General features: G+C 35.2%; 1 protein-coding gene, 2 long non-coding RNA genes and 1 pseudogene across 11 annotated transcripts in view; 2 read left to right on the forward strand and 2 right to left on the reverse strand.

Moving 5' to 3' along the window:
• The window catches only part of LOC126603578 (uncharacterized), a 73,634-nt gene extending 59,920 nt beyond the window's left edge, over nt 1-13,714 (reverse strand). Inside the window, exon 1 of the long non-coding RNA XR_007616297.1 lies at nt 13,582-13,714. This is a non-coding gene — a long non-coding RNA (uncharacterized LOC126603578). The remainder of the gene's footprint in view (nt 1-13,581) is intronic.
• Nucleotides 1-27,994, forward strand: part of LOC126603568 (disease resistance protein RUN1-like) — a 36,718-nt gene that overhangs the window by 7,967 nt on the left and 757 nt on the right. Inside the window, exons 1-6 of one of the 9 annotated variants that reach the window (XM_050270474.1) lie at nt 8,867-9,079; nt 21,721-21,877; nt 24,792-25,305; nt 25,497-26,598; nt 26,686-26,979; nt 27,099-27,965. In XM_050270474.1, the coding sequence (XP_050126431.1) occupies nt 24,815-25,305; nt 25,497-26,598; nt 26,686-26,979; nt 27,099-27,965 (2,754 nt within the window). In that variant the 5' untranslated portion in view covers nt 8,867-9,079; nt 21,721-21,877; nt 24,792-24,814. Of the gene's footprint in view, nt 1-8,866; nt 9,080-11,249; nt 11,764-11,909; nt 12,459-19,154; nt 19,447-21,052; nt 21,263-21,720; nt 21,878-24,791; nt 25,306-25,496; nt 26,599-26,685; nt 26,980-27,098; nt 27,966-27,994 lie in introns of those variants that run through there. The other 8 variants (XM_050270468.1, XM_050270469.1, XM_050270472.1 and 5 more) reach the window with 8 other exon arrangements.
• Nucleotides 2,000-2,932, forward strand: LOC126603579 (uncharacterized). Its single transcript, XR_007616298.1, has 2 exons — nt 2,000-2,056; nt 2,474-2,932. It is a non-coding gene; the product is annotated as an uncharacterized LOC126603579 (long non-coding RNA).
• Nucleotides 17,272-27,994, reverse strand: part of LOC126603575 (uncharacterized) — a 28,449-nt pseudogene continuing 17,726 nt past the window's right edge.

Raw genomic sequence — 27,994 nt, forward strand, 5'->3', positions numbered from 1 at the left:
TTTGCCAGATCATTCTAAGAACACTTGATGTCATACAAACTGAAAAAACCTTAGCAAGTGAACCAGTGGATTGAAATCATGACACCCTTCCTCTGCCTCTAACAGGAGCTTCACAAAGAACATCCTTCTATAAAGAAGTCGTAGCACATCCTCATGCCGGTATACAAATTCTTACAGGGATTACCCTTCGTGGGATTGACCGTCAACAACTCATTCAACATTGGCTCCTTTAATATTTACAAACAGAAAATTAACAAACTATAGTGTGGCATTGGCCTTAACTATAGTACCATAGGATCGCCCTTTGTGGATTTTACCAAAAACAACTCCTTTTAACAATGGCATCGGCCTTCACAATTTTAATAACAAAAAATTAACATCTATGTAGGATTACCCTTCGTGGGATTTACCGTCAACAACTTCTTCAAACTTCATCTTTCTCTAAACACACGTATAACCGGACTTATAGTAGATACATGCTAACAACTGAGCTGGTTAGACTCAACATTATAGGCTGTTATAAGCTTCTGAACAATTCAAACCCAATAAAGAGACAGTAAAATTTCAGTGAGGCAGAGAGACAGAATTGGACACCATAAAAATTGCACAGTTCATGATTCGAAAATCCAGCAAACCAAATGAAGTCCACGACAAACATTGATCTTGAAGCAATGAAGAATCTTGAACCCAAATATCATAAACAACTTGAAGAACCCAGAAAAGACGCACTAGAAAGATGATTCCATGCTTTTAAATCTCAACATCTCAACTTAAATGGCTTCTTGCCCATAACAACAAACTAATTGATTTACGCAATACTAAAAGAATCAAAGCAAGTAACTGAGAAACTTAACCTTCACATAAAACTTTTGAGCTGGGCATTTCGTCAAACACCTGGGCTGCACATAGGTCTAAACTTTCATAAATTGATGACCCAGATATGATCCTTCGAGAATTACAACATACCAAAGAGATATTGAGAGAATGAATTTTCTTGACAACTAATATACCCTCTGATGTCAACTAATCCATGTGATCATTTACCCCCAACAACGTTACGGCAGTTACCCAGATGAGCAACACGCACACTCGCCTTTCATCAGCAAGAGAACATGAAGAAGAAGCAGTGAATCAACGGTGCAAACAAAGCAAACTCTGCTCTCAGTCACAGAAACCTGAACCATAGTGGACCCAAGCCATTGAAGACCTTGATGAAAATATGAAAAATCCCCAATTCAAGAACCGAAACTTTAAGAACTGAAAGGAAAAACAAACTCCCACTTCTATTTGGCCTGAAGAAACAATTTTGACAACCCAAATATCACCGAAAATCTCTGTTCATAGCCCAGAAGAAAAATCAACCAAGAAGTTGCAAGACGATCGCAGAAGCACCGAAGAACTTGACAAAATTTCTAATGAAAATGTGAAGAGAAAATAAAACTAGAAAACGATGAAATCTAATGAAAAACGGAACCACCAGAATCCATGGCGTGAGCCTGTGGCTCTGATACCATATTAACTACATTGTAGTGTTTGAGAATTGAAGGGAAAAAACCAAGAAGAAAGGATGAGCAAAAGGAAGAACACATGAGAGTTTGAGAATTGAGGAAAATGACAACTAACTACATTTGTAAGTTGAAGTGCATTATATACTAAACAACAGAAGCTTACTTAACCACAAGTAACTAATTAACCAACTAATAAATCATTTAACCACCTAACAAACATTATAACAACTTAGGCTGTTGTGGCATTGATTACACAGTAACCACTAATCAAGAGACATCTGTCTTTAATTTATTCCCTAGCCATCAGTGTGCTGTCTAACTTTGTCTTTTATATTCACAAAAAAGCATTGGCAGTCTTGATAGTGTCAAAATTGTTTACCGTGTTCAAACCGTGTGCAGGGCGTGTCGGCATGTCAGAGTGTCTGACACTTTGAGGTTTGGGAGTGTCCGTGGAACCTAGGCTTCAAGGACGAGATGGACAAGGTGGAGAAGTGGAGAAGATTGCTTACTGACGTTGCAAATCTGGGGGGGATGGTTCTAGAAGATCGGTAACTTCGCAAAACATTTTCTTTAATTTGAAAGTATTATCTATATATGACCTTTTATAACTTGTTTATTAGGCACATTATTGTTAGCTCATTGGAGACTAAGGCCACCCCTCTTTCTTTTAGGGTAGATAATATCGTTTGTTGACAAAAAAAAAAAAAAACAAAAAAAACTTGTTTTTTAGGTTGATGATAGTAAAGCCATATGGAGTTGACGGATTTTGGGTTTATAACTTTATACTATCTTTCATGTACCTTTGCAGCAATATTTTTTAGAAGATTCAAATTTTCAAGTCAATTTTTCAATGTCTTATATATAATCTACCTGCATTACTCATGTCAATCATCAATTACTCTTTTCTTTAGATAAAAATTACATAGTCTTCATATGATTTGATGTCTAATGACCATATGTTGTAGGTATGAGTAGCAGTTTATCCTAGATATTGTTCAAGAGGTTGGAAGTAAGCTGGATCGCGTGGCAGTAAATGTTGCTCCCTATGCTGTTGGAATCGATAATTGTGTGCACGGAATCAACAGATGGTTAGAAGATGATTCGGGTGATGCTGGTGCAGCGGCTACCTATGGGATGGGTGGAATTGGCAAAACCACCATTGCCAAAGCTGCTAATAAGACGACCCTTGCAAAATTTTAAGGAAACGGCAGCTTTCTTGCAGATATTCAGCAACTTCAGAACAACCTCATGGTTAGGTTCGCTTGCAAATAAATCTTCTTTCCGATATCCAAAGGGTGAAAGTAAAGAAAATAAGCAAACATGAAGGACTAATCAAGATTAAGCATGCTGTAGGTTGCAATAGAGTTCTTATAGTTCTTGATGATGTGAACCATTTGGACCAATTCAATGCAATTCTTGGAATGCGATAGTGTTTTCACCCGGAAGTAAAGTTACCGTAACAACTAGACATAAAAGGCTCATGATATTTATCCAGTATTTGAGATTAAAGAACTGAGTGAATATGAAACACTGAAGCTTTTCAAGCGACATGCCTTCGGCCAAGCCAATCCCATTGAAAGTTACTTGGAGTCATGAACCTCGACCAAATTGAAGCAATCTTTGAGAGTCAATTGCTAATGGTTTGGGACTTCTGACAAGTTGGGGGTTGTCATAAGGCCATGTGAGTGACTGAGATTAACGGTTCAGTCTTGGAAGGGAACCAGGGTGTGTTCTAATCTCTCTCTCTCTCTCTCTCTCTCAAAATACACACAATCAAAAATAAATTTCAATGAAATTAAACTGTGTATTCATAGCAACTAATGACTTCTCTTTGACACAGTTTCTTAGAAGATTGAAAATTCTTAATCTCAGTCATTCGCATGGCCTTAGGACAACATCTGACTTGTCCGGACTCCCTAAAGGGTTGCATTAATTTGATTGATGTTGATGAATCCATTGGAAACTTGGGAAAACTTAGAGTCTGTTTGTTACTCTACTTGAATCCAACTTTTTAAATTCAAAAACAATTTTCAAGTTTTAAGTCTTAAAAACTTGTTTGGTACGACTATTTTAAAAAACTGAACTCAAGATTAACTCAAAAATATAGTCTATTATCTAAAAACACAAAAATTGAAGTTTTAGAGTTTTTAAACTTAAATTCACTTTTTTTTTCTCTCCCTCATCCCCTCTCACTTCAAATTGATCTTTTCTCTTTTCTTTTTTCTCTCTCCCCCTTCTTTTTTTTGTAGACATTTTTCGTTTTTCTTCCAATCCGTTCTCTTCATTCTCTCAGTTCTTTCTCTCACTCATTTTCCTCTTTATCTCCTCTGATCCTCTCACTTCTTTCTCTTTTCTCCAATCATCTCTTATTTTCTTTCCTCCTCTCTCCTCTCTCTCTCTCGACTCCTTCTTTTTGGATCTCTTTGTTCAGTTTAAATTGTAAGATTTTAAAATTTTAAATCGCATACCAAATAAATTTTTGAATCTTAAATAAAATTGTTTTCAAGAAAAATTATTAAAAAATATTTTGAGAAATTATAAAAATTTTCAAATATGATACCAAACAAGCCCTTATTTTCTTGAATCTAAAAGACTGCAAAAGTCCTATGAAGCTTCCAAAAAGAATGAACATGTTGAGGTCTCTTGAGGAATTTAATCTTACTGGTTGCTCAAAGCTTGTTCTTCATGATAGTGCCACGGTTATTCATCTAGACTCTACATCTAGGGATATGAATAAACTTAGACTGTTATCAATTATATCATCGACACGAGAATTTTTTCCAGATTTATAGATTAGTTTTGTTTAATAAAAAATAAAAAGAAAAAGAAAAAACTTGTAGAAGGTGTAAAGTCACCCTCCCAGCGGCCGATCCCACCAACCCAACGGCGACTCACTTCCGATTGACGACGACGAAGAAGATTTCAGCTTCCTCGAGGACCCCACCGACCACAGCGCCGCCGCGCCGCACCATTCAGATTCGGACAATTACGACGATTTCGAGAACTTCTCCGATGTCGACGAGGACGCTTTCAGGAGATGATGGCAGGCTTGGCAGCCCCAAGACTCCTAAGTGGGTTTATGGCATTTTCAGTGATGGGGATGGGGTGGTGGCCATTTTCGGTGATGGGTTGATGCAATTTTGGGTTTTTGATCAAAACCCATCAAAATTCACCACCACTTAATCAAAAATCCAAATCAAACCCCAACAAAAACAATCAAATTCACAAGTTTTATCAGAGAAAGAAAAAACAAAAAAAACATGAACAGATGATGGAAAAGGGTGGAATGGATGCGGGTGGGGCGTAATAGAATGGAAAAGAGAGGAATCTGTGTTCTTCATTTAATTAATTTAAATTATATTCTTAAAATAAATGTTAATTGTCATTATAAAAGATGATGTCAACCTAGATGTCAGATGTTAATAGGTGGAACACCAGGTCAGCAAATGTACCCGTCACGTGGAAAAATTTCTCCATGGACACCAATCAGGTGTTGGTGGATGTGGGCATGGCCAGGAAAGACTCATCAATCAACGAGTTTCTCTCTGGGAAGTGTACCCCCTTTTTTGGGAAGCTTAAGATAATTGCACGAACCTCGAAATTCTTCCAGAGCTCCCACCAAGGTTGAAGAGGTTAGAAGCAAAATATTGTACTTCATTGAAAAGAGTAAGAAATTTACCAAACTTATTCAGATCATTGGAATCACTTTTTTGGGGTTGTGAGCATTTAGTTGAAGTTGAAAGCTTGTTGAATATAAGACCGCTGAGAAGCGCTGACATAGAAATGACAAGATATATGGGCCTGTTCAATTTGAATCCAGCACATGATGAATTTTCATTTGGGCCAGAGCATCAGGTTCATAAATATTGTGAGAGGATGTCCAGCAGATTCCCCATCTGCTTCTCGTCACCTGTTTTGGCGAAAATGAAGAGAAACATCCTCGGTTCTTTGTCCAACATCAGTCATTTATGGTTGGAAAGAAAGACCACCATCATTTTCCTTGGTGAGTATCGTCTTTTTGTTCTTTCTTGTTCTCGTTCTGAATATATACTCATGGCTTTGTTGGATTTGTTGCTTTTTGCTTATTGTCATAAAGACCAATCAAGGAAACAAAACCGGACCAGTCTACATGAGTTTGTTGGAAATTATATATTATAGTATAAAATATTGTAATACATAATTTTAATAATTGAATGAAAAAAATAGTGTTAACCATATTTCTTAGAAAGGTTATGTTATTTAGGTGCATTCCCTTGTTAAATAATGTATACTTATAGATGAAAAGTTATATCTCCTAACAAGAAGTACTTGGGTTCTATTTAAACTCATGAAACCATTATCATTAAATATAGAAAATTAGAGTTAATTTTTACTCTTGAGAAATAAGGTTTTCTCACTTTGTTTCTCTCATGCTTCGTGTGTCAAATTCCAAGTCATGTCTTGAAAGTACGGAATATATAAAGTTCGTCAGAGTTTGAAGATTGAAGTGCTTTGACTTCGGATTATGGATTTTTGAATCTTGAGAGATGGACACCTACTGAACTACAAGCACACGAGTATGGGCGAAATTCTATCTTTAGGACATTACATTTATGCAAGCCTCAATCTCCAAGTTTGTCAGTTTTTCTAACTTTATCTCTAGTTGTTTATATTAATCTCCAATTGGACCTGTTTCAAAAATAGGTTAAAAAATTAGACCTATTTCAAATTATCCCTTATTATTATTACATTTCTTATGTTATTTTCATATTTTCTAATCTTCAACAGAGTTTGCATATGAAGTTTTCAACCCCCTATAGAGCAAAACCAACTTGAGCGTAACAGCAGTGGGGCAACATATGTTTCTGAAAATCCTACAGTTAGTTTCCCTCCAAAACTCCTTACAAACGAATCTTGAGCACCTGCATTGCCTAATAATTGTTTTAACTACCATGTTAACAGAAGTAATAACTGTAAACGGACTATAACAGTTGAGAAATATTTAAGTACCAAAAAGAGTCAGCTATATCAGAATAATTATACTAGAGTTGAGTCGTTTAACTTCTCATCTGTTATGGCTTAGTCCTTTTATGGCGGACATTAACTCCGTTTTTCTATATTTTCAGAGAAAGTTCGTAAAATTTAAATCCTATTGTTCTTTTTTGGCCTTTTTCTAATATTTTTCTGCCTTTTTCTACTATAGTACTACTCCAGACAATAATCCTAGTGGCCCAAAATTATATCCTAACTTTAAATCCCAATTAAGGTGATATAATTGGTTTTTTATGTTTATGCTCGCTAGAAACCTCATTGATCACTCATTGGTGCCTGTAGTATTTGTGGTGTTCTAGATCACTCATTTGAGCAATACATGCGAACCAAAATGTGGGTAGCAGCTCAGGTTCATGCTTTCTTAATTTTTGCACGACTAGCAGCTGGTGCAAGGGACCTCCTTGTGTTAACTATGTGCCAGTCTGGGTCCATTTACTGCGCGTTAACTTGGGAATGACCTAACGAGGGACCTGAGATACTCAAGAACCCGTACCACACTTTTTCATCTTTTTCTTTTTCTCTCTTTTTCCTTTTTGTTTTAGGGTTGGTTTGGTATTGCTGTGCTTTGAAAAAAAATTGTTGTGAAAATAAGCGGGTGTGCTGTAAGAATAAGCGGCTGTGAAATAAATCAGCAGGGTGTTTGGTAAACTTTTTTGTAAAAATGCTTTTGGAAAAAAAAGCAGTCTAATAGTGGGTCTTTTCATTAAAGAAGCATTGTAGCTCTGTGTGCTTTGAAAAAAAGCCAATTTTCCAAAACTGCAAATAGCAGCTTCAGCTTTTTCCTTTGATTTCAGCTTATTCTCACAGCAGCTTCCAAAATAAGCTATTTTTTTTCAGTTTACCAAACAACTAAAACCCTCACAGTTTTTTTTCATGGGTGCTTTTTTTTTAAGCACCTCACTCCCAAATTAGGTCTTAGTCATATCTTTTTCTTTCCGTGCGGACCTCATCGAAATCAAACAAAAAAAAGGAAAAATTAAACTCATCATTAACTTCCAGATGAAACTTTAAACCAAGTGGTGTGAGATTTTTCCATGATTCAGGTGGGGGGAGGTGGGCTGGGGTCAGTTCTCATTATTTACTCACCCCTACACATCTGTGCATCCACCCCAATTTAGATGTTTTGGGACCTTGGACTAACAATATTTTTTAAGAGGTGTGATATCCACACACCTCATTTTACTTCTCACGCATCCTTGATAATTTCTGTCCGTTGATCTTCTTCAATTCATCCGATCTGACGGCCGAAAATTATAAAGGTGTGTGAGAAGTAAAATGGGGTGTGTGAATATCATACCTCTTTTTCAAATACTAGAGATGAGATTGGAGAGAGATGGGAGGAGGGAGGAGGAGCGAGAGAGAATAGTACGGTTACATTTTAGAATTTTTATGACATAAAATATTAATAATGGTAAAAGTTAACTAGAGTTATGTGAGAGGACATATATCAAGCTAAAAGTGTGTGGATAGCATACATCAGGATAAGTTCAATGCATTTTTACTCACTGCTCTCAAGTGATGGTGATGCTCACAATATTTTTATTACAGTTCGATAAGTTTAATTTTTAAAATTTATGTCTTCCACAGCAAAAACAGATTACAAATAACAAACATACGAACAAACGGATTACAAATTATTGAATATATTTGACTAACAAAACAACAAAGAAACAGGATTGTCGAGACGACTACACTCAACTACATAGCAACTTATTATCCATCTAAACAAACTACATTTGTGGGGAGCAAAATCTAAGAAATCCTAATTCAAATGGGATAGACCTAAATCATAAACTAATAAGCAAAACCAAATAATGAAATAACTAATTTTTCAACACTCGTCAAATTCAAGAGGGTACGTGACATGAGTTTACCAACAAATAAATTTTAATTTAGACATAATGATGTTGAGAGTATAAAAAGAAAGTAAATAAGTACTCACCACAAATAAGATTTTCATATTTCAATTCCAACAATGAACAAACAAAAACAACACTTTCACTCGAATATTCACAGATCCCAAACAAGCCAATAACTCGCATCGGCCTCAAGGACTTCATAAAACAAACCGCCCATTTCATTTTTCCCTTTGCCCGTGTGGGCCAAAACCTCAACCAATTTCCAATTATTTCTTTTCCGTGTGGACCTCAAACATACCACCACTTTTTCTTCTTTTTCTTTTTCTATCTTTTTTCCTTTTCTTTTTCCCCATCTTTTACTCACCCTCGTTTACCAAAAAGAAAAAGCAAAGAGAAAACAAAAGATTCGTCCTTCTTCTTCAGCTGCTCTGGTAGCATCTCCCACCTCCTCTTCTTCATCAACTATTAAGACCGACTCCCATTCAGATCCTTGAAAATTTGGGCATGGAACTATAGTTATCTACTTAAGGTTGCGAGTGAGCAAAATTTGATTTGTGAAATCGTCCATTTCAAAGTGTCTTTTTGAAGAAACTAGTTGGGACTTTCATCCAACAGCTTGCCGGCAGAAAGAAAATTCGCAGCTTTCGGTATCTTACAATACACAACTCTGGTGTGTGCGAGGTACCTTCAAGCTCCCCTCTTGTGAAAACATACATCTGCTTTAGCTTTCAATTGAAATCTTCATGGCCGATGAGTCAAATGCATTGACTTTGGATCCTCTTGCTTTCTTATCTTTATTTTTCTTTTTAATATTTTCCTATTAAAACTAAGATCTAAAGTCTTTAAATTCATGGAAATTATTTTGTAAGACTTCAATATTTTTTTTTCTTTTCAGAAACGTGAACTAAATCCATTTCATGAAGAAAGATCTAGTCCTTTTCGTTTTTTTCTTCTTAAAATAAATATGAGTCATTATTATTAATAATTAATTTTTTTTAAATTGGTAGAATATATTTTTGCATAAAGTTTTAATAAGAATTTCTTTTAGGATTACAAATAATGTGTCGTTAGCTTTTTACATACCAAATTTATGATAATATTTATGTACGGATAGTTTTCTATGTATTTAAATAATAATTACATAACATACCAAAACAAATTTGTACACAAATTTGAATTACATAGCATGCCAATAACGTACCAAATTATTGACACGTTACATTTAGTAAATAAAAGCATTGATATATATATATATATATATATATATATATATATATATATATATATGTAATATCGTTTAGAATTTTAAAGTACGTTGGTACTTTTAAAATATCACGTTTGATTTTTTTTTGTTTTTTGCAACCACAGTTTAACTTTTTTTTTATTTTATAAACAATTCAACTTTTATTGTTTTTATAGAACTTTTATTGTCTTTTATTCTTTTAAAATATATTGAAATAAAAAGATATAAATTAACAATATATTGAAAAAAAATTAGATATTTGGTCTAAGAAATTAAAAAACCGCGCATCTAGATCAAAAAGATATAAATTAACATTATTTGTTTGTTTTTTATTCTTAGGCCATCTCCAACCGATGGCTGGCCAGAGGGCTCGTTTTAGCCCTCTGGCCCTCCAAGATTCTCCAAGATATTAATATTTTAATGAACAGTACATGGCCATATTTGCCTCCGTCTCCAACCGAGGGCCAGAGGGCCAGAGAGCTCGTTTTAGCCCTGTCACAAAAAACCGTCTCCAACAGAGGGCCAAAGGGCCATAGGCCAAACATAATTTATTATTTAAAAACTACAATTTAAATTCAAATCTAACGGCTAGGGCCAAACATAATTGTATAATTTGTATGTTGGTTAATGTTATTTAATGTTATTTCATATTGTTTAATGTTGTTTCATGTTACTTAATTTAATTTAATGTTGTATAAATGGCCTAGGAAAAAAATAGAATTGAAAAAAATTATGAAACAAATTTTGTGAAATAGAAGTTATAGGAAATAAAATATGAATCAAATTTTGTAAAATAGAAGTTATAGGAAAAAAATAGAATTTAAAAAAAAATTGAAACAAATTTTGTAAAATAGAATTGAAAAAAAATATGAAACAAAATTTGATTAATATGAAAAGGCAAAAAAAAGGGAAAAAAAAAAGTTAAAAAAAAAAAAAAAAGGCCTAATAATACAACGGCTACTAGCCGTTGTATTAAAAAACATTCAAACTATTAGTGTCGGTTATAACCGACACTAATAGTAGAACTATTAAAAAAAAAATAAAACCTGTTTAATGCTGTCGGTTAAAACCGACAGCAATAGAAAACATTAAAAAAAAAATAAGCCAGCCCGGGGCTGGCTGGCTGGCCGAAAGTAGCCAGCCCTCCAGCCCTCCAGCCCTCTCCGATCTCGTGGGGCCCTCCCAGATTCCAGAGCCCTCTGGCCTAGCCCTCGGTTGGAGACGGTTTTAGAGCTATTTTCGGCTCTCTGGCCCTCTGGACCCTTCGGTTGGAGATGGCCTTACTAGACAACAATTTATCTTTTTTTTTGGCCTTCTGAGTGCTACTCGAGACTCCAACTTATTAGATTTTCCATCAATTTTTGAGATCCCAAATGGCGAGCCAATGTTTCAACGCGTATTCTATTCACATTTTACAACTAATAAGAATTTGCCTTGTGACTTGGTAACCAATAACTGGTGTCTCTTGTACTATTATTATGTTTATCATATGATTCATATGATGCATCTCAGTGTAAAATCCGATATGTTTGGTAGCTGGAGAATATATTCTCAATTTGCATTCCAATTTGTATATAATAACTCTTCTTCATGCATTCACTGCTACAGATAGACTCTATTCAATAGATGCAATGAGCACCGAGCAGCAGAATCCTTCTTCGTCTTCTAACCGGTGCACATATGATGCATTCTTGAGTTTCAGAGGCGCAGATACACGCAAGGGCTTTACAGATCACCTCTACAATGCTTTGAAGTTAGCAGGAATCCACACTTTTAGGGATGATGATGAAATTGAGAGAGGAGAAAACATTGCACAGGAGCTACAGACAGCAATACAAGAGTCACAAGTATCAATCATTGTTTTCTCCAAGGACTACGCCTCTTCCAGGTGGTGCCTGAATGAACTTGCTATCATCATGGAACGTAAAAGAACAGATGGACACATGGTTATCCCAGTTTTCTATTATGTGGAACCATCAGATGTCAGGAAGCAGACGGGCAGTTTTGCAGAATCATTTACTAGACATCAAGAACAATTCAAGGACGAGATAGACAAGGTGGAGGAGTGGAGGCGAGCTCTTAGAGATGTTGCAGACTTGGGAGGGATGGTTTTAAAAGACCGGTAATTTTTCATTCTCTCCTATATTCAGTCAAGTAGATCAGATGCTTTTTGAAAAAATAAATAAATAACTTGCTTGTGTTTTTTCTTTTGGTCTGAAAATAAAGAAATTACTGTGCCTCATATATTTTGATATCAATAACACATAGGTATGAGTGGCAGTTTATCCAAGAAATTGTTGAAGTGATTGGAAATGAACTGGACTACATGACGAATAGGAGATTAAGAGTTGATCCCCATGTGATTGGACGAGGTTACTATGTGGAAAGCCTAAACATGTGGCTGGAAGATGGATCAAATGATGTTGGAGTAGCTGTCATCCATGGAATGGGTGGAATAGGCAAGACCACCATTGCTAAAATTGCTTATAACCAGAACTTCAATAAATTTCAAGCTAGCAGCTTTCTTTCAGATATTAGGGAAACTTCCAAACAAGCCAATGGTTTTGTTCACTTGCAAATGAAGCTTCTTTCAGATATCCAAAGGGGGAAAATGGAAAAAATATACAGCCTTGATGAAGGTATAGTAAAGATCAAACGGGTTGTACGTTGCAAAAGAGTTCTTATTGTTCTTGATGATGTGGAGAACTCGGAACAGTTCAATGCAATAATTGGAATGCGAGACTGGTTCCATCCTGGATGTAAAATTATAATAACAACTAGGCATGAACATTTGTTAAAGGCTCATGAAGTTGTAAGGTTTAAGGTTGAAGGATTGCATGAGGATGAATCACTTGAGCTTTTCAGTTGGCATGCCTTTCGACAACCCCATCCTCAAGAAGGTTATATGGAGCTTTCAAGACCCGTGGTTGAACATTGTGGAGGGGTTCCATTAGCTCTTCAAGTTCTGGGATCTTCTCTATTTGGAAAAACAGCAGATGTATGGAAAAATGCACTACACAACTTAGACGTGATTACTGAGGGAAAAATTCAAAAGATTCTTTGCATAAGTTTTGATTCTTTACAAGACCATGATCAACGTTTATTCCTCCATATAGCCTGTTTCTTTGTGGGAAAGGACAAGGATTTTACAACTACAATCCTTGACGAATGTGATTTTGCCACAAAGGTTGGACTTCCACATCTGGTTGATAGATGTCTTGTGGAAATTAATGTCTACAACAAGTTAACCATGCATCAATTACTTCAAGACATGGGAAGGGCAATAATTCGTGAAGAATCACCTGAGGACCCTGGAAAACGCACTAGACTGTGGCATAAAATGCAATTAATGTTTTGAGCAAATTAACTGTAAGAAACGTGATCTTTATCTGTATATATTTGCAATGGTGTTCTGCACGTGACTAGTAACTTATCCAATGCTCTTATTTGTTAGCAGGGTACGAGAACTATCAAGGGCCTCATGCTCAACTTTCCCTCAACAGAGTCATCTCCGGTATTAAACGAGGTAGGTTTCGAAACAAAGGCATTTACACAGATGCTCAATCTTGAACTACTTCTGCTTGATAATGTAAAGTTGAGTGGAAGCTATGAAGATTTTCCAAAAAATTTAATATTGCTGTCTTGGCGAGGATTCTCTTTAAAATCAGTACCAGCCAATTTTTGTATGGAACATCTAGTTGTTCTTGACTTACGGAAGAGCAGTCTGCAACATGTTTGGAAAGGAACCAAGGTATGTTCTAATCTCTCTCTCTCTCTCTCTCTCTTAATACACACAAACAAAAAATTTCAGTGAAATTAAACTGTATTCATAGCAACTAATGACTTCATTTTGATACAGATTCTTACAAGATTGAAAATCCTTAATCTCAGTCATTCACATGGTCTTAGGACAACCTCTGACTTGTCCAGACTCCCTAACCTTGAGAAACTAATTCTCAAGGATTGCATTAATTTGGTTGATGTTGATGAATGCATTGGAAACTTGGGGAAACTTGTTTTCTTGAATCTAAAAGACTGCAAAAGCCTTATGAAGCTTCCAAAAAGAATGAACATGTTGAGGTCTCTTGAGGAACTTATTCTTAGCGGTTGCTCAAAGCTTGGGCTTCATGACAGTGCCACAGTTATTCATTTACACGCGATATCTAGGGATATGAATAAACCTAGACTGTTGTCAACTTTATCATGGACACCAATCAGGTCTTGGTGGATGTGGGCATGGCCGGGAAAGACTCTTCAATCAACCAGTTTCTCACTGGTAAGTTTACCACGTTGTTTGGGAAGGTTAAATCTGTATTGTTGCAATCTGTCAGAGGTTCCCAATGATCTGTGTACAATATCTTCACTGAAGCATTTGGATCTAAGCTGTAACCCAATTTTGTGCCTACCACAAAACATGAAGAGTCTTATTATGCTCAAGACTCTTTTGTTATTTAATTGCACAAACCTCGAAATGCTTCCAGAGCTCCCAGCAAGGTTGAAATCGTTGATAGCATTTGGTTGTAAATCATTGAAAAGATTAACAAATTTACCAAACTGTACCAAAACATTGGAATTTATGTTTTGGGGTTGCTATCAGTTGGTTGAAGTTGAAAGCTTGTTGAACATAAAAACGTTGAGAAGCGCTGACATAGAAATGACAAGATATATGGGCCTGTTCAATTTGAAATCCATAGCAAGCACTGATGTCGAAATACTCAACAACTTGCCTGGTACCAGAAAGGGTCCTGTTTTGGTCTTTCTCTTGACTCCTCTCTCATGTATACTTGTTCAAATTATTATATATATGAATTAGTATTTGAATAATTAAATCTGAATTGTGGATTCTTGATGAAACAGGCAGTCTATGAGTGTGGCATAAATAGCATTTTCCTTCATGCAAGCAAGATTCCAGATGGATTTGACTTCACAATACATACATCTGTGCTGTCAGTTATTGCACCTTCACATCCTAATCTCAAAATCCAAGGCTTGAATGTAGGTGTTCTATATGCCAAAAATCAACATCAGATTAAAGCCAGTGTTAAAAATTTGATTGAAGTTAGTAATCAGACCAAGGCTCTTATGTGGACCTATTGCCCACTCACAATAGGTTTGCCAACTGAGAAGGAACATGTGTTGTGGCTTAACCATTTTCCATTTGGAAACAATGAATTAGAGGATGGGGACCAAATACGTGTGTCGGTGGAGATGCGTGCTTTTTATCGGGTGAAGGAGTTCGGAATCCAGCTTTTGTACGCCAAGGAAAGACCTCCTTCTAGCCAGAATAATGTTGTTGCTGGAGATGTGTCACTATCAGCATCAGAGTACCAAATGGGGACAGGAAAATACTTTCTCAGTATTCGTGGGCACCGTTTTCATCAAGCTTGATTCACTCACAATAGAATTGTTCGTTCGTTAAATGAGAAACTAAATTAATGACTTATTAATTTACCAATTATTTAATATTTTGCTAAATTAATAATTTTTTTTGTAGTTTCAAGGCTATTAATTTATAGAGGTGTAACTGTACATGGTCAGTATAAAGTGATTCTAAACCAAAGTATCGGTTTTAGGAAATAATATTGAGGAGATGCAAAGGGTTATAACTCAAGATGAAAGGGCATACCCTTCATAAGTTTTTTTGAGAAATTGGCCATTATCCTATAATTTCAAAAGTGTTTAGCTGAAATGGAAATATAGACACGAACAACAATATAGACAACATAAAAATAGGATGAAATGCCTAAATTACCCCTTTCTATGATGGTCAATTTCCCTAGTTTTTTTTTTAATGCACATCCGTCTTAGGGCTAACTCCATAATGTGATTTAGTGCTAGGTTCTTCATCCTAAGTATTAAATTGAAATTGTTTAGTCATTTAAAATTTTAAAGCATAAAGAAAAAACATCTAATTGAATATAACTGAAACAAAAATATGGATAAGAAAAGGGAGGCAAGCCATGGCTTTAATTAACCAACAGTTGCTCAACTTCTGTTGGCTATGGGGAGCACCCATTAAAGGAGAGGTAGGTAGGCACATTCATTCTCTCAGTTTCAATGGATTTAGGTAGAGGACAATGGGTAAGTTTCCCTTAAAGTCTGATCTGGTTGCCTTGCAGGTTGGGGTTCTGCCATAACATGCCAACAAGAAATAGGTTCCTTGTGGGACACTTCATTTGTGCCACTGGGATTAAGGGCACTTGGTCCAGAAGTCTCACTTCTGCCACAGTCAGATTTTCCTTTCCCAGTTGAGTCAAGTTCTCAACATTCAATCTAGAAATGATATGAATTTCCAGTCTTATTGTGTTTTGAGGTTCTGATCATCTCCATTTCATACAATAGGAATGCATCTACTGCGGTATCCCAAATCAAGAATGCACTACCATGCTTGGATACACTACAGTAGTGTTCTGGCATGGCAGTGCATGATTGACTCGAGATACTGCCACAATGACATCTCTATTGTAGGTATGTTTCTCTCATCTAGGCATATGTTCACTGAGGTATTTACATGTGAAATGAGACTCTTAAGAAAAGAAATTTTAAAATGAGAAAGAGATCCACCTAACCACGTGTGTCGGTATGTAATTGGGCCATGCAAGGACCAATGAACAAAAATTTTAAATTTCACAATACAAGCTTTAGCCCTTTAACTGCATTTGATTTCATATTGTTTTAAGTTACAAGAAGTGAAGACGGGGAACAAAAATGGAAAGGTAATCTTTGTTAGGTGCTATTCTAAAACAAATTTCCAGCACTCTAAATCTTGCAGTTTTTAGCAGCTCTGTGTCTGACCAATTAGAAGAGACAAAATTGGAGGAGATCATCCTGTAATTTCTAGTGAAACAAATCAAGGGCAAACAATTTTACTCCTCCCTTACCTAGTTTACCTTTCTTAAATGTCAACCTCTTCTCTAGCAAAATTTGATAAAGCCGAACCTGCGTGCGCTGTAAATTCCTACTTCTAATCTTGGGATGATGAAAATGGAGTGCAGCAGTAAGAAATATCGATTCCAGCAACCTCCATCGCATCACAGACCCACTCGGGCACATCTCCTTTCGGAAACTACAAGACAATTCAAGGTGTGACACATTTCAAAGCTATGTGGTAGGTATTGCACAGAGGGGAAACAAAAGCACAAGGCTCTCTAAGCAAACAATAACAGAGAAGAAACGAGAGAATTGTTGTATACACAATCGTTTTATACCAATAGCAAATGGCATAGTAGACAACTAGAAGAGAGTAGCGATTCTGAAAATGGTTGGTGCAATATATAGTTTTTTAACTTTTCCTTTTAAGATTATTCACAAGAACATTCGATTTTTGTTAGAAACACTAAATGGAGATTACAATAATTTTGGCTAATTACATTATCGTTTATCAAATATATAATTTTAAACTTCTCCTCGAAGATGATTATATGAATGCTAAATGTTTGGTGCACCGGGAATATGTTGAGAGAGAGAGAGAGAGAGAGAGAGAGAGAGAGAGTGAAAATTTGGACAAGCGGATATAAAAAATGAAGGGCGTCTAAAGAAAATACCATTTGTTGGAGAAATTTGCATACAAACCTGCACCCAAAAAAAAGTAAAAAAAAAAAATATATAGCAACAAGAAGAACAAGTGAGAAATTCAATTGAAAAAAAAAAATTATAGTCCAAATGACAGTTATGCATATTAACATCTTGCCGGGGAAATAACTTAGACAAATAATAAAATTAATGACGGTAAGTATATCACACAACAAATAAAGACTACGTTTGAGAAGGGTAAAGCAAAGGCAAACATACTCTGGAAACCTTCCCTCGATTATTGAAGAGTGCAGATTTCTACTCAGCTGCATTTAAAAAGGGAAACAATAGCAGGCGGGATAGTTTTAGTTATATATTGTATATGAAAAAATAAATGGGAAAATAAATTATAAGTACCTTTGTGTTCTAACCTTCATCATGTAATATAAATTGTGATATGACAGAAGCTGAGATCCCATAGCATCTTTTGTAACCAGGCAATGAATGTAAGCTCTAGTATAATTTTTGCAGACCTACATTTGGAGAAATTGAAAGAAGCAGTTATGCATCCTTAATCAACTTCTGCATTAGTATTTCACGCAAAAGATTGGCCCATTTGTGCGTACCATACAATCACATGTAGGATCAACAGGACGGGTATCTTCATCCATCGCTTTGTGTTTGAGTTTCAGCACTCCCTGAAATAGACATCACATAAGATATTTTTCCTACGGTTGAGCTATGCATCCACATGTCAACAGTAAATTTAGTCCCCTTTGTATAAAGTACCGTATAGAGGCGCCTAATAAAAGTACACTTGATTACACAGTTCTAAGTGCATTAGCAAACATGAAACAGTAGCTGGAAAGCTATGGAAAAACACTATAAAGTACAAAGTTCGTTCAGAAGTTTTGAAAGAAGTCACATTCATATAATAACAAATTTTAAGAGAACAATTAGCTTAGCTGATAGAACAAGAAGCAAGCATCCAAGCAAAATCAAAATTTGTATCTAATAAGGAATTATTCCCCCATTCTAATTAAGAAAGAAATAACAATGATATATGAAGTTCAGAGTTCAAACTAATAATCCTGACCAAACAACCACACTTCGATGCAAACTTGATGGCATCAGCAATATCCGAAACGGACGAAATATAGTAAATATCGTAAAGGCAGATGTATTAAGGGTTGCAAACCGGACGGTACACAACTTGGTTTTGGGAGATATGGCAGTATAAGTTGTAGAGCTGATCGTCTTTCATATCGAGCCATTGAAGCAACGCGTCGGGCTACAATCAGACAATTTCATCGTGCTATGAGCCGAAGAAATAGTAAGATATGGGTAAGAATTCTCGCAGATCTCCCTATTACCGGGAAACCTACAGAAGTAAGAATGGGAAGGGGAAAAGGAAATCATACGGGTTGGATCGCTCGTGTGTCCACGGGACAAATCCCATTTGAAATGGATGGTGTGAGTTTGTCAAATGCTCGACAAGCCGCTACATTAGCGGTGCATAAATCATGTTCGTCAACCAAGTTTGTTCAGTGGTCGTAACATAATTGGTTAGCGGGGAAAACCGGACCGCGATTCAAAAGAATTAGGTGAAGTCCTGATCAAATGACTATTTAAAAGTGTGTGGATAGCATACATCAGGGTAAGTTTTAGGTATTTTTACTTACTACTTTCAAGTGAATGATGCTCATAATATTTTTATTACTGCTCGATAAGTTTAATTTTTAAAATTTATGATCATTCACAGCAGAAAAGGATTACAAATAACAAATATACGAACATCTGAACAAAGGGATTACAAATTAACTCGCGTCGTCCTCAAAAACTTCATAAAACACAAACCGCCCATTTCTTTTTTCCCTTTGTTTGGGGCCAAAACCTCAACCAATTCCCAATTTTTTCTTTTCCGTGTGGACCTCAAACATACCCCACTTGTTCTTCTTTTTCTTTTTCTATCTTTTTCCCTATTTTTTCCTCACCCTCGTTTACCAAAAGGAAAAAGAAAAGAGAAAAAGAAAGATTCGTCCTTCTTCTCCAGCTGCTCTGGTAGCATCTCCCACCTCCTCTTCTTCATCAACTCTTAAGACCGACGCCCATTCAGATCCTTGAAAATTTGAGCATGGTGGAGAGGAACTATAGTTATCAACTTAAGGGTGTGAGTGAGCAAAATTTGATTTGTGAGATCGTCCATTTCACAGTGTCTTTTTGAAGAAACTAGTTGGGACTTTCATCCAACAGCTTTCGGCATCTTACAATACACAACTCTGGTGTGTGCGAGGTACCTCCAAGCTCCACTCTTCTGAAAACATAGATCTGCTTTAGCTTTCAATTGAAATCTTCATGGCCGATGAGTCAAATGCATTGACTTTGGATCCTCTTGCTTTCTTATCTTTATGTTTCTTTTTAATAAAACTAAGATCTGAAGTCTTTAAATTCATGGAAATTATTTTGTAAGACTTCAATTTTCTAGTTTTTCAGAAACGTGAACTAAATCCATTTCATGAAAAAAAGATCTAGTCCTTTTCTTTTTTTTTTTAATAAATATGAGTCATTATATTAAAAATTAATTTATTAAAAATTGATAGAATATATTTTTGTATAAATTTTAATATGAATTTCTTTTAGGATTACACATAATGTGTCGTTAGCTTTATTAGAGGTGGATATGGTCCGGTTCGGCCTGGTTTCATCCTCAAAATGAAACTGGAATCGTAAAATTTTAACGGTTCGATTCGGTGCAGTTTCATTTAAATTTATTACTAAAATCGTACCTTCAGTTCATGACAATTTCGGTTCGATTCATACCGGTTTATTGTTCTAACCAAAATTATATATATGTTTTTTTTTCTAATTTTCTACTTCTAATACCAAACACATATTTCAACTATAAATTCAAGTAAATTTAAGTTTTCGCTACTAAATCTACAAAATTTGTGACCTAAAGATATAAAATGTGCATATAAATATAAATCAAAAGATAGAAGGCTCATATCAAGATCAAAATGTAGATCTTAAACTAAAATTAAAATGTACACAATACATAAAATACTGGAAAAGAATGGAGAAAAATAATAAAACAACAAAGGAGGGGAAGAGAAGTGAAGAAAAATATTGGGCTTATTCACATGGTTTTCTTGGAAAAATATTTTATTTATATAAAAAAAAAATTTATATTAAAAGCTTTACCGTTTGAAACGGTTCGGTTTATTTTTTGTTTCGGTTTTGACTTTTTTGATCAACGCGGTTTTTTCTGAATTTTTTTTATCACGGTTCGATTCGATTTTTCGGTTTAACAATTTTTATGCCCATCCCTAAGCTTTACCAAATTTATGATAATATAAATGTACCGATAGTTTTCTAAGAATTTCTTTTAGGACTACACATAATGTGACGCTGGTACTTTTAAAATATTACGTTTGATTTTTTTTTTCTTTTGTTTTTTGCACCCACAGTCTAACCCTTTTTTTTTTTTATAAACAATTCAACTTTTTTTGTTTTTATAGAACTTTTATTGTGTTTTTATTCTTTTGAAATATATTGAAATAAAAAGATATAAATTAACAATATATTGAAAAAAACCTTAGATATTTGGTCTAAGAAATTCAAAAACCGAGCATCTAGATCAAAATGCCTCCTAAATTATTAGGAAAACTAATGAAAATGGCTTGAAAACTTCAAAAAATCATGCACTAACTTTATTTAATGGTTAGGACAAAGCCCAACACTAAACTAGTCCAAATAAAATGGCCCAAACAATGAGTGTCCCATTTTGCCCCTAACGGCAAAGTATTTCTCTGTTTGATATCTGTTTCTTCATGGATCTCTGTGTGTTGTGGTCTGTCTCCCCCATTTCTTCATAAAACGATGACGATGATCTCCTCAAGAATGCAAGGAGACATCCCAACCAACGAAAAGCTTGGGTCCACTGACCTCAATTCAATCTTTCAATCTTTGGTATCTTTCTATTTCATTTGAGCCCGTGCCAAGCGAAGGGAGAGGAATAAGAACACATCTGAATCCTCCTCTTCCGTTGCTCCGCTGCCCCAACTGTCACCACCTCCGCTGTCTCACCCGCTTTCAATCATCATCATTAGGTATAACTCTTCAATCATCTCCTCTCTATCTCCGTCCATCGATTTATAAGCACACATATGTGTGTACATATATAGATTACCCGAATGATAATTTAGATTAATCATCTCATTTTGAGAATTGTTCTAAATTACGAACCGAAAGGCCCCGAATTTTCGGATAATTTATTTTAGGAGGCGACTCCAGGGCTTTGTTTTCAGTTAGATCTCATTCAACATCGTAACTTCTGGTGATTCCCTAGTGGAGTTTATATGAAAAATATGCACTTTACAGATTTGTCTTGTTAGCCTTTTGACTCATTGAATGGAATTTGTAATGATACCACTCTGTATGTATCATGCATGTCATATTTTAACTTTCTTTCTAAATGATTTAGTATGATATGCTTGAGTTGTGATTGGTATGTCAGGTGTGTTCTTGTTTCTCAACTGAACTCTGTTGTTCTATCTGATATATGTAGGAAAGAGATGAGCTATGTGAGGAGTGGGTACCTAAACCTCTTATTCCCTCTATCACTGATGACATGTTGTATGCTTAAATCCCTCAAAGAGAACTTCATTCTCTCCTTCAGTGCCGCCACTCAATTCCCGATCAATTTTGTCGAGTTCGATGTTCAGGTGATCATCGTATTTCTGCTTTTTAAGGGACTTGAAGAAAACATTTGGTCAAGGTCACAATCTTTTCTTAGAAAAATAAAATTAGACCAATAGATGGAAACTATTTATGACATTAGACCAAGAAAGAAACACTATTTATGAAAACTAGACCAAGAAAGAAACACTATTTTTTAAACTAAACACTGATATTATCACTATTTATTAAACTGAACACTGATACTATTATTATTTATTAAACTGTACACTGACTATTTCTTAAACTGAACACTACCAATTTCTTAAACTAAACGCTTATGATAACACTATTTCTTAAAGTGAACATTGATATAATCACTATTTATTAAATTGAACACGAATACTATCACTGTTGCTTAAACTGAACACCGATGCTATCACTATTTCTTAAACTGAATGCTGACTATTTCTTAAACTGAACAATAACTATTTCTTAATATAAACGCTAATACTATCACTATTTCTTAAACCGAACACTAATACTATCACTATTTCTTAAACTGAATACTGATACTATCACTATTTCTTAAATTGAACATTGACTATTTATTAAACTGAACACGAATACTATCACTGTTTCTTAAACTGAACACCGATGCTATCACTATTTCTTAAACTGAATGCTGACTATTTCTTAAACTGAACACCGATGCTATCACTATTTTTTAAACTGAATGCTGACTATTTTTTAAACTGAACAATAACTATTTCTTAATATAAACGCTAATACTATCATTATTTCTTAAATCGAACACTAATACTATCACTATTTCTTAAACTGAATACTGATACTATCACTATTTCTTAAATTGAACACTGACTATTTATTAAACTGAACACGAATACTATCACTATTTCTTAAACTGATCACCGATGCTATCATTATTTCTTAAACTGAATGCTGACTATTTCTTAAACTGAATGCTGACTATTTATTAAACTGAACAATAACTATTTCTTAATATAAACGCTAATACTATCACTATTTCTTAAAACGAACACTAATACTATCACTATTTCTTAAACTGAATACTGATACTATCACTATTTCTTAAATTGAACACTGACTATTTATTAAACTGAACACGAATACTATCATTATTTCTTAAACTGAACACCGATGCTATCACTATTTCTTAAACTGAATGCTGACTATTTCTTCAACTGAACACTAACTATTTCTTAATTTGAACGCTAATACTATCACTAGTTCTTAAATCGAATACTAATACTATCACTATTTCTTAAACTGAATACTGATACTATCACCATTTCTTAAATTGAACACTGACTATTTATTAAACTGAACACGAATACCATCACTATTTCTTAATGTGAATAAAATAAACATTATTTCTAGAAATACAGCAAAATAACCCACACTATTTAAGAAATAGTCAGTATCAGTTTTAGAAATAGTTAGTTTTAGTTTAAGAAATGGTTATGATACCCGTGTTCAGTTATAGAAATAGTCACTGTTCAGTTTAAGAAATAGTGATAGTACCCGTGTCTAATTCTAGAGTTAATATTCAATTATAGAAATAATGTGAATGGGAGGCTAAGGAACCTTGAAACCATATCAAGATTTGCGGAATTGACCATGACACATAGGGGAAAAGTGAAAGCTATTATCACATATGTCATTGTAAGTTGTAGACCTTAAATGGTAAAAATATTTTTTGTACGAGCGTAACATAGACTCCAAAAACAAGGCCCCACTGCAAGGCCAAAGGAAAAGTTATTTGAGCAAGTGATACGATATCTTGAGTTGGTGGTCTGTCATTTCTTACATGTAGTTGTTAACTGTATATGATCTACATTATAGACTGACATTTGGTTTAAAATTTAAAAGAGGAAAGCATTGCTCCAATAGCTTTGAGGTGATGCAATGCTTTTGGGTAAATATATGGTGTATGTGAAAGTTTTCCAATTGTCAAATAAGAAATGGTTGCTTGCAACCATGACAGTTTTTTGCGTTTGAAATGACCTAGTTGTTGCAAATTGCAGGGAGTACCTGCACTTCATAATTATTTTTCATAAAAATTGTGTTGATGCCATTTAATTTGCAATGTTTTTTTGCTACAGTTGAGTTTGTAAATTGTCTTTGGAAGACATCACTGAAATTAGTCATTTGAATACTTTTAAGCTGTTAAGTTTTTAAGAATATTTTTTTTTTGGGGTCAAAGGTGAATAAATATTTGGAATAAACAACATGGCAATTTTTATTCCTAAAAAATGTTAAACACGACTTGTAAATAAAAAAAGTTAATTGCAAATCTATGGCAGTTATGGTCTAGTGAATGGTTATTTTGTTCTAGCTATTCTCGAGTGACAAACGTGGGTTTCCAGCTTTGGAGCAAATGCTAAAATAAATTATCAAATTGTGAATAAAAATTGTCATGATATGAGTTTTCAATTGGTGGAATGATTGCAACCGTTTCAGGAAAAAAAAAAAAGTTGAAAATGAATTACTTTTTGTTTTATTTGACTTTTGGGCTCGATGGCAATTTCATAAATAATATGAAGTTATATTAACAGATTTTGGTAAACATCTGTCAGGTAAGCTGGAAGAAAAATTTGATGTCGCATGCTGGGCTTTGCTTCAGCTCGTGGGACTTTTGTTTTTTTTTGGTCTGTTGTATATTACTTGTGTCCTTTTTATTAAATGTCAAGCCCTTTTCATTAAATAAAAGTTGTTAATGGTTTTTTATTAAGAAAAAGTTGCCCCAAACCCTTTTCATTAAAGCTCCCTAAATTATTTGGTGGTTAAGAGCCCTAAATGAGCTCCTCACTAAAACTTAGAGAGGATTTCCGATATGTTTGGTAGCTGGAGAATATAGTCTCAATTTGCATTCCAATTTGTATATAATAACTCTTCTTCATGCATTCACTGCTACAGATAGACTCTATACAATAGCTGCAATGAGCACCGAGCAACAGAATGCTTCTTCGTCCTCATACCGGTGCACATATGATGCATTCTTGAGTTTCAGAGGCGCAGATACACGCAAGGGCTTCACAGATCACCTCCACAGTGCTTTGGAGTGGGCAGGAATCCACACTTTTAGAGATGATGATGAAATTGAGAGAGGAGCAAACATTGAACAGGAGCTACAGACAGCAATACAAGAGTCACGAGTATCAGTCATTGTTTTCTCCAAGAACTACGCCTCTTCCAGGTGGTGCCTGAATGAACTTGCTATCATCATGGAACGTAAAAGAACAGATGGACACATGGTTATCCCAGTTTTCTATGATGTGGAACCATCAGAGGTCAGGAACCAGAAGGGTAGTTTTGCAGAATCATTTACTAGACACGAAGAGAGCTTCAAGGACGAGATAGACAAGGTGAAGGAGTGGAGGCAAGCTCTTAGAGACGTTGCAGACTTGGGAGGGATGGTTTTGAGAGAACGGTAACTTTTCATTCTCTCCTATATTCAGTCAAGTAGATCAGATGCTAGTCTCAAGTTTGTGAAAGTTTATCTTTTCTTTTTTCTTTTTATTTTTTTAAATAAAAAATAAAGAACTCTGTCATGTTTTTTCTTTTGGTCTGAAAAGAAAGAACTTATTGTGCCTTGTATATTTTGATATCCATAACATATAGGTACCAGTCACAGTTTATCCAAGAAATTGTTGAATCGATTGGAAATAAACTAGACTGCATGACAAATAGGAGACTAAGAGTTAAGCCCCATGTGATTGGAAGAGATTATCATGTGAAAAGACTAAACATGTGGCTGGAAGATGGATCAAATGATGTTGGAGTAGCTGTCATCCATGGAATGGGTGGAATAGGCAAGACCACCATTGCTGAAATTGCTTATAAGCAGAACTTCAAGAAATTTCGAGCTAGCAGCTTTCTTTCAGATATTAGGGAAACTTCCAGACAAGCCAATGGTTGTGTTCGCTTGCAAAGGAACCTTCTTTTCGATATCCAAAAGAGGAAAATGGAAGAAATATACAGCCTTGATGAAGGTTTAGTGAAAATCAAACGGGTTGTATGTTGCAAAAGAGTTCTTATTGTTCTTGATGATGTGGAGAACTCGGAACAGTTCAATGCAATTCTTGGAATGCGAGACTGGTTCCATCCTGGAAGTAAAATTATAATAACATCTAGGCATGAACATTTGTTAAAGGGTCATGAAGTTGTAAGGTTTAAGGTTGAAGGATTGCATGAGTATGAATCACTTAAGCTTTTCAGTTGGCACGCCTTTGGACAACCCCGTCCTCAAGAAGGTTACATGGAGCTTTCAAGACCCATAGTAGAACATTGTGGAGGGGTTCCATTAGCTCTTAAAGTTCTGGGATCTTCTCTATTTGGAAAAACAGCAGATATATGGGAAAATGCATTACACAACTTAGACGAGTTTACTGAGGGAAAAATTCGAAAGATTCTTTGCATAAGTTTTGATTCTTTACAAGATCATGATAAACGTTTATTCCTCCATATAGCCTGTTTCTTCGTGGGAAAGAACAAGGATTTTACAACTACAATCCTTGACGAATGTGATTTTGCCACAAAGGTTGGACTTCAATGTCTGGTTGATAGATGTCTTGTGAAAATTAATGTCTACAACAAGTTAACCATGCATCAATTGCTTCAAGACATGGGAAGGGCAATAATTCGCGAAGAATCACCTGAGGACCCTGGAAAGCGCACTAGACTGTGGCATAAAGATGCAATTAACGTTTTGAGAAAATTAACGGTAAGATACATAATCTTTATCTATATATATTTGCAATGGTGTTCTGCATGTGACTAGTAACTTATCCTGTCTCTTATTTGTAAGCAGGGTACGAGAAGTATTAAGGGCCTCATGCTCAACTTTCCCTCAACAGATTCATCCCCGGTATTAAATGAGGAAGGTATCGAAACAAAGGCATTTACAGAGATGCTCAATCTTGAACTACTTCTGCTTGATAATGTAAAGTTGAGTGGAAGCTATGAAGATTTTCCAAAAAATTTAATATGGCTATCTTGGCGAGGATTCTCTTTAAAATCAATACCAGCCAATTTTTGTTTGGAAAATCTAGTTGTTCTTGACTTACGGAAGAGCAGTCTGCAACATGTTTGGAAACGAACCAGGGTATGTTCTAATCTCTCTCTCTCTCTCTCTCTCTCTCTCAAAATACACACAATCAAAAATAATTTTCAGTGAAATTTAACTGTGTATTCATAGCAACTAATGACTTCTCTTTGACACAGTTTCTTACAAGATTGAAAATTCTTAATCTCAGTCATTCGCATGGCCTTAGGACAACATCTGACTTGTCCGGACTCCCTAACCTTGAGAAACTAATTCTTAAGGATTGCATTAATTTGATTGATGTTGATGAATCCATTGGAAACTTGGGGAAACTTGTTTTCTTGAATCTAAAAGACTGCAAAAGCCTTACGAAGCTTCCAAAAATAATGAACATGTTGAGGTCTCTTGAGGAACTTAATCTTAGCGGTTGCTCAAAGCTTTTGCTTCATGACAGTGCCACAGTTATTCATTTACACGCAATATCTAGGGATATGAATAGACCTAGACTGTTGTCAACTTTATCATGGACACCAATCAGGTCTTGGTGGATGTGGGCATGGCCGGGAAAGACTCTTCAATCAACCAGTTTCTCACTGGCAAGTTTACCACGTTGTTTGGGAAGCTTAAATCTGTCTGATTGCAATCTGTCAGAGGTTCCCAATGATCTGTGTACATTATCTTCATTGAAGAAATTGGATCTAACTGACAACCCAATTTTGTGCCTACCACAAAACATGAAGAGTCTTATTATGCTTGAGACTCTTTTGTTAAAAAATTGCACAAACCTCGAAATGCTTCCAGAGCTCCCAGCAAGGTTGGAAACGTTGGTAGCATTTGGTTGTGAATCATTGAAAAGATTAACAAATTTACCGAACTTGTTCAAATCATTGGATTTGAATTTTGGTGGTTGCCCTCAGTTAGTTGAAGTTGAAAGCTTGTTGAATATAAAAACGTTGATAAGCTTGTTCAATATGGAATCCATAGCAAGCACTGATGACGAAATGCTCAACAACTTGACCGATACAACCAGGAAGGTTCCTGTCCAGGTCTCTCTTGTCTCCTTTCTCATGTATAG

The sequence above is a fragment of the Malus sylvestris genome, chromosome 15, assembly GCF_916048215.2.
Source record: "Malus sylvestris chromosome 15, drMalSylv7.2, whole genome shotgun sequence".
Lineage (NCBI taxonomy): Eukaryota > Viridiplantae > Streptophyta > Magnoliopsida > Rosales > Rosaceae > Malus > Malus sylvestris.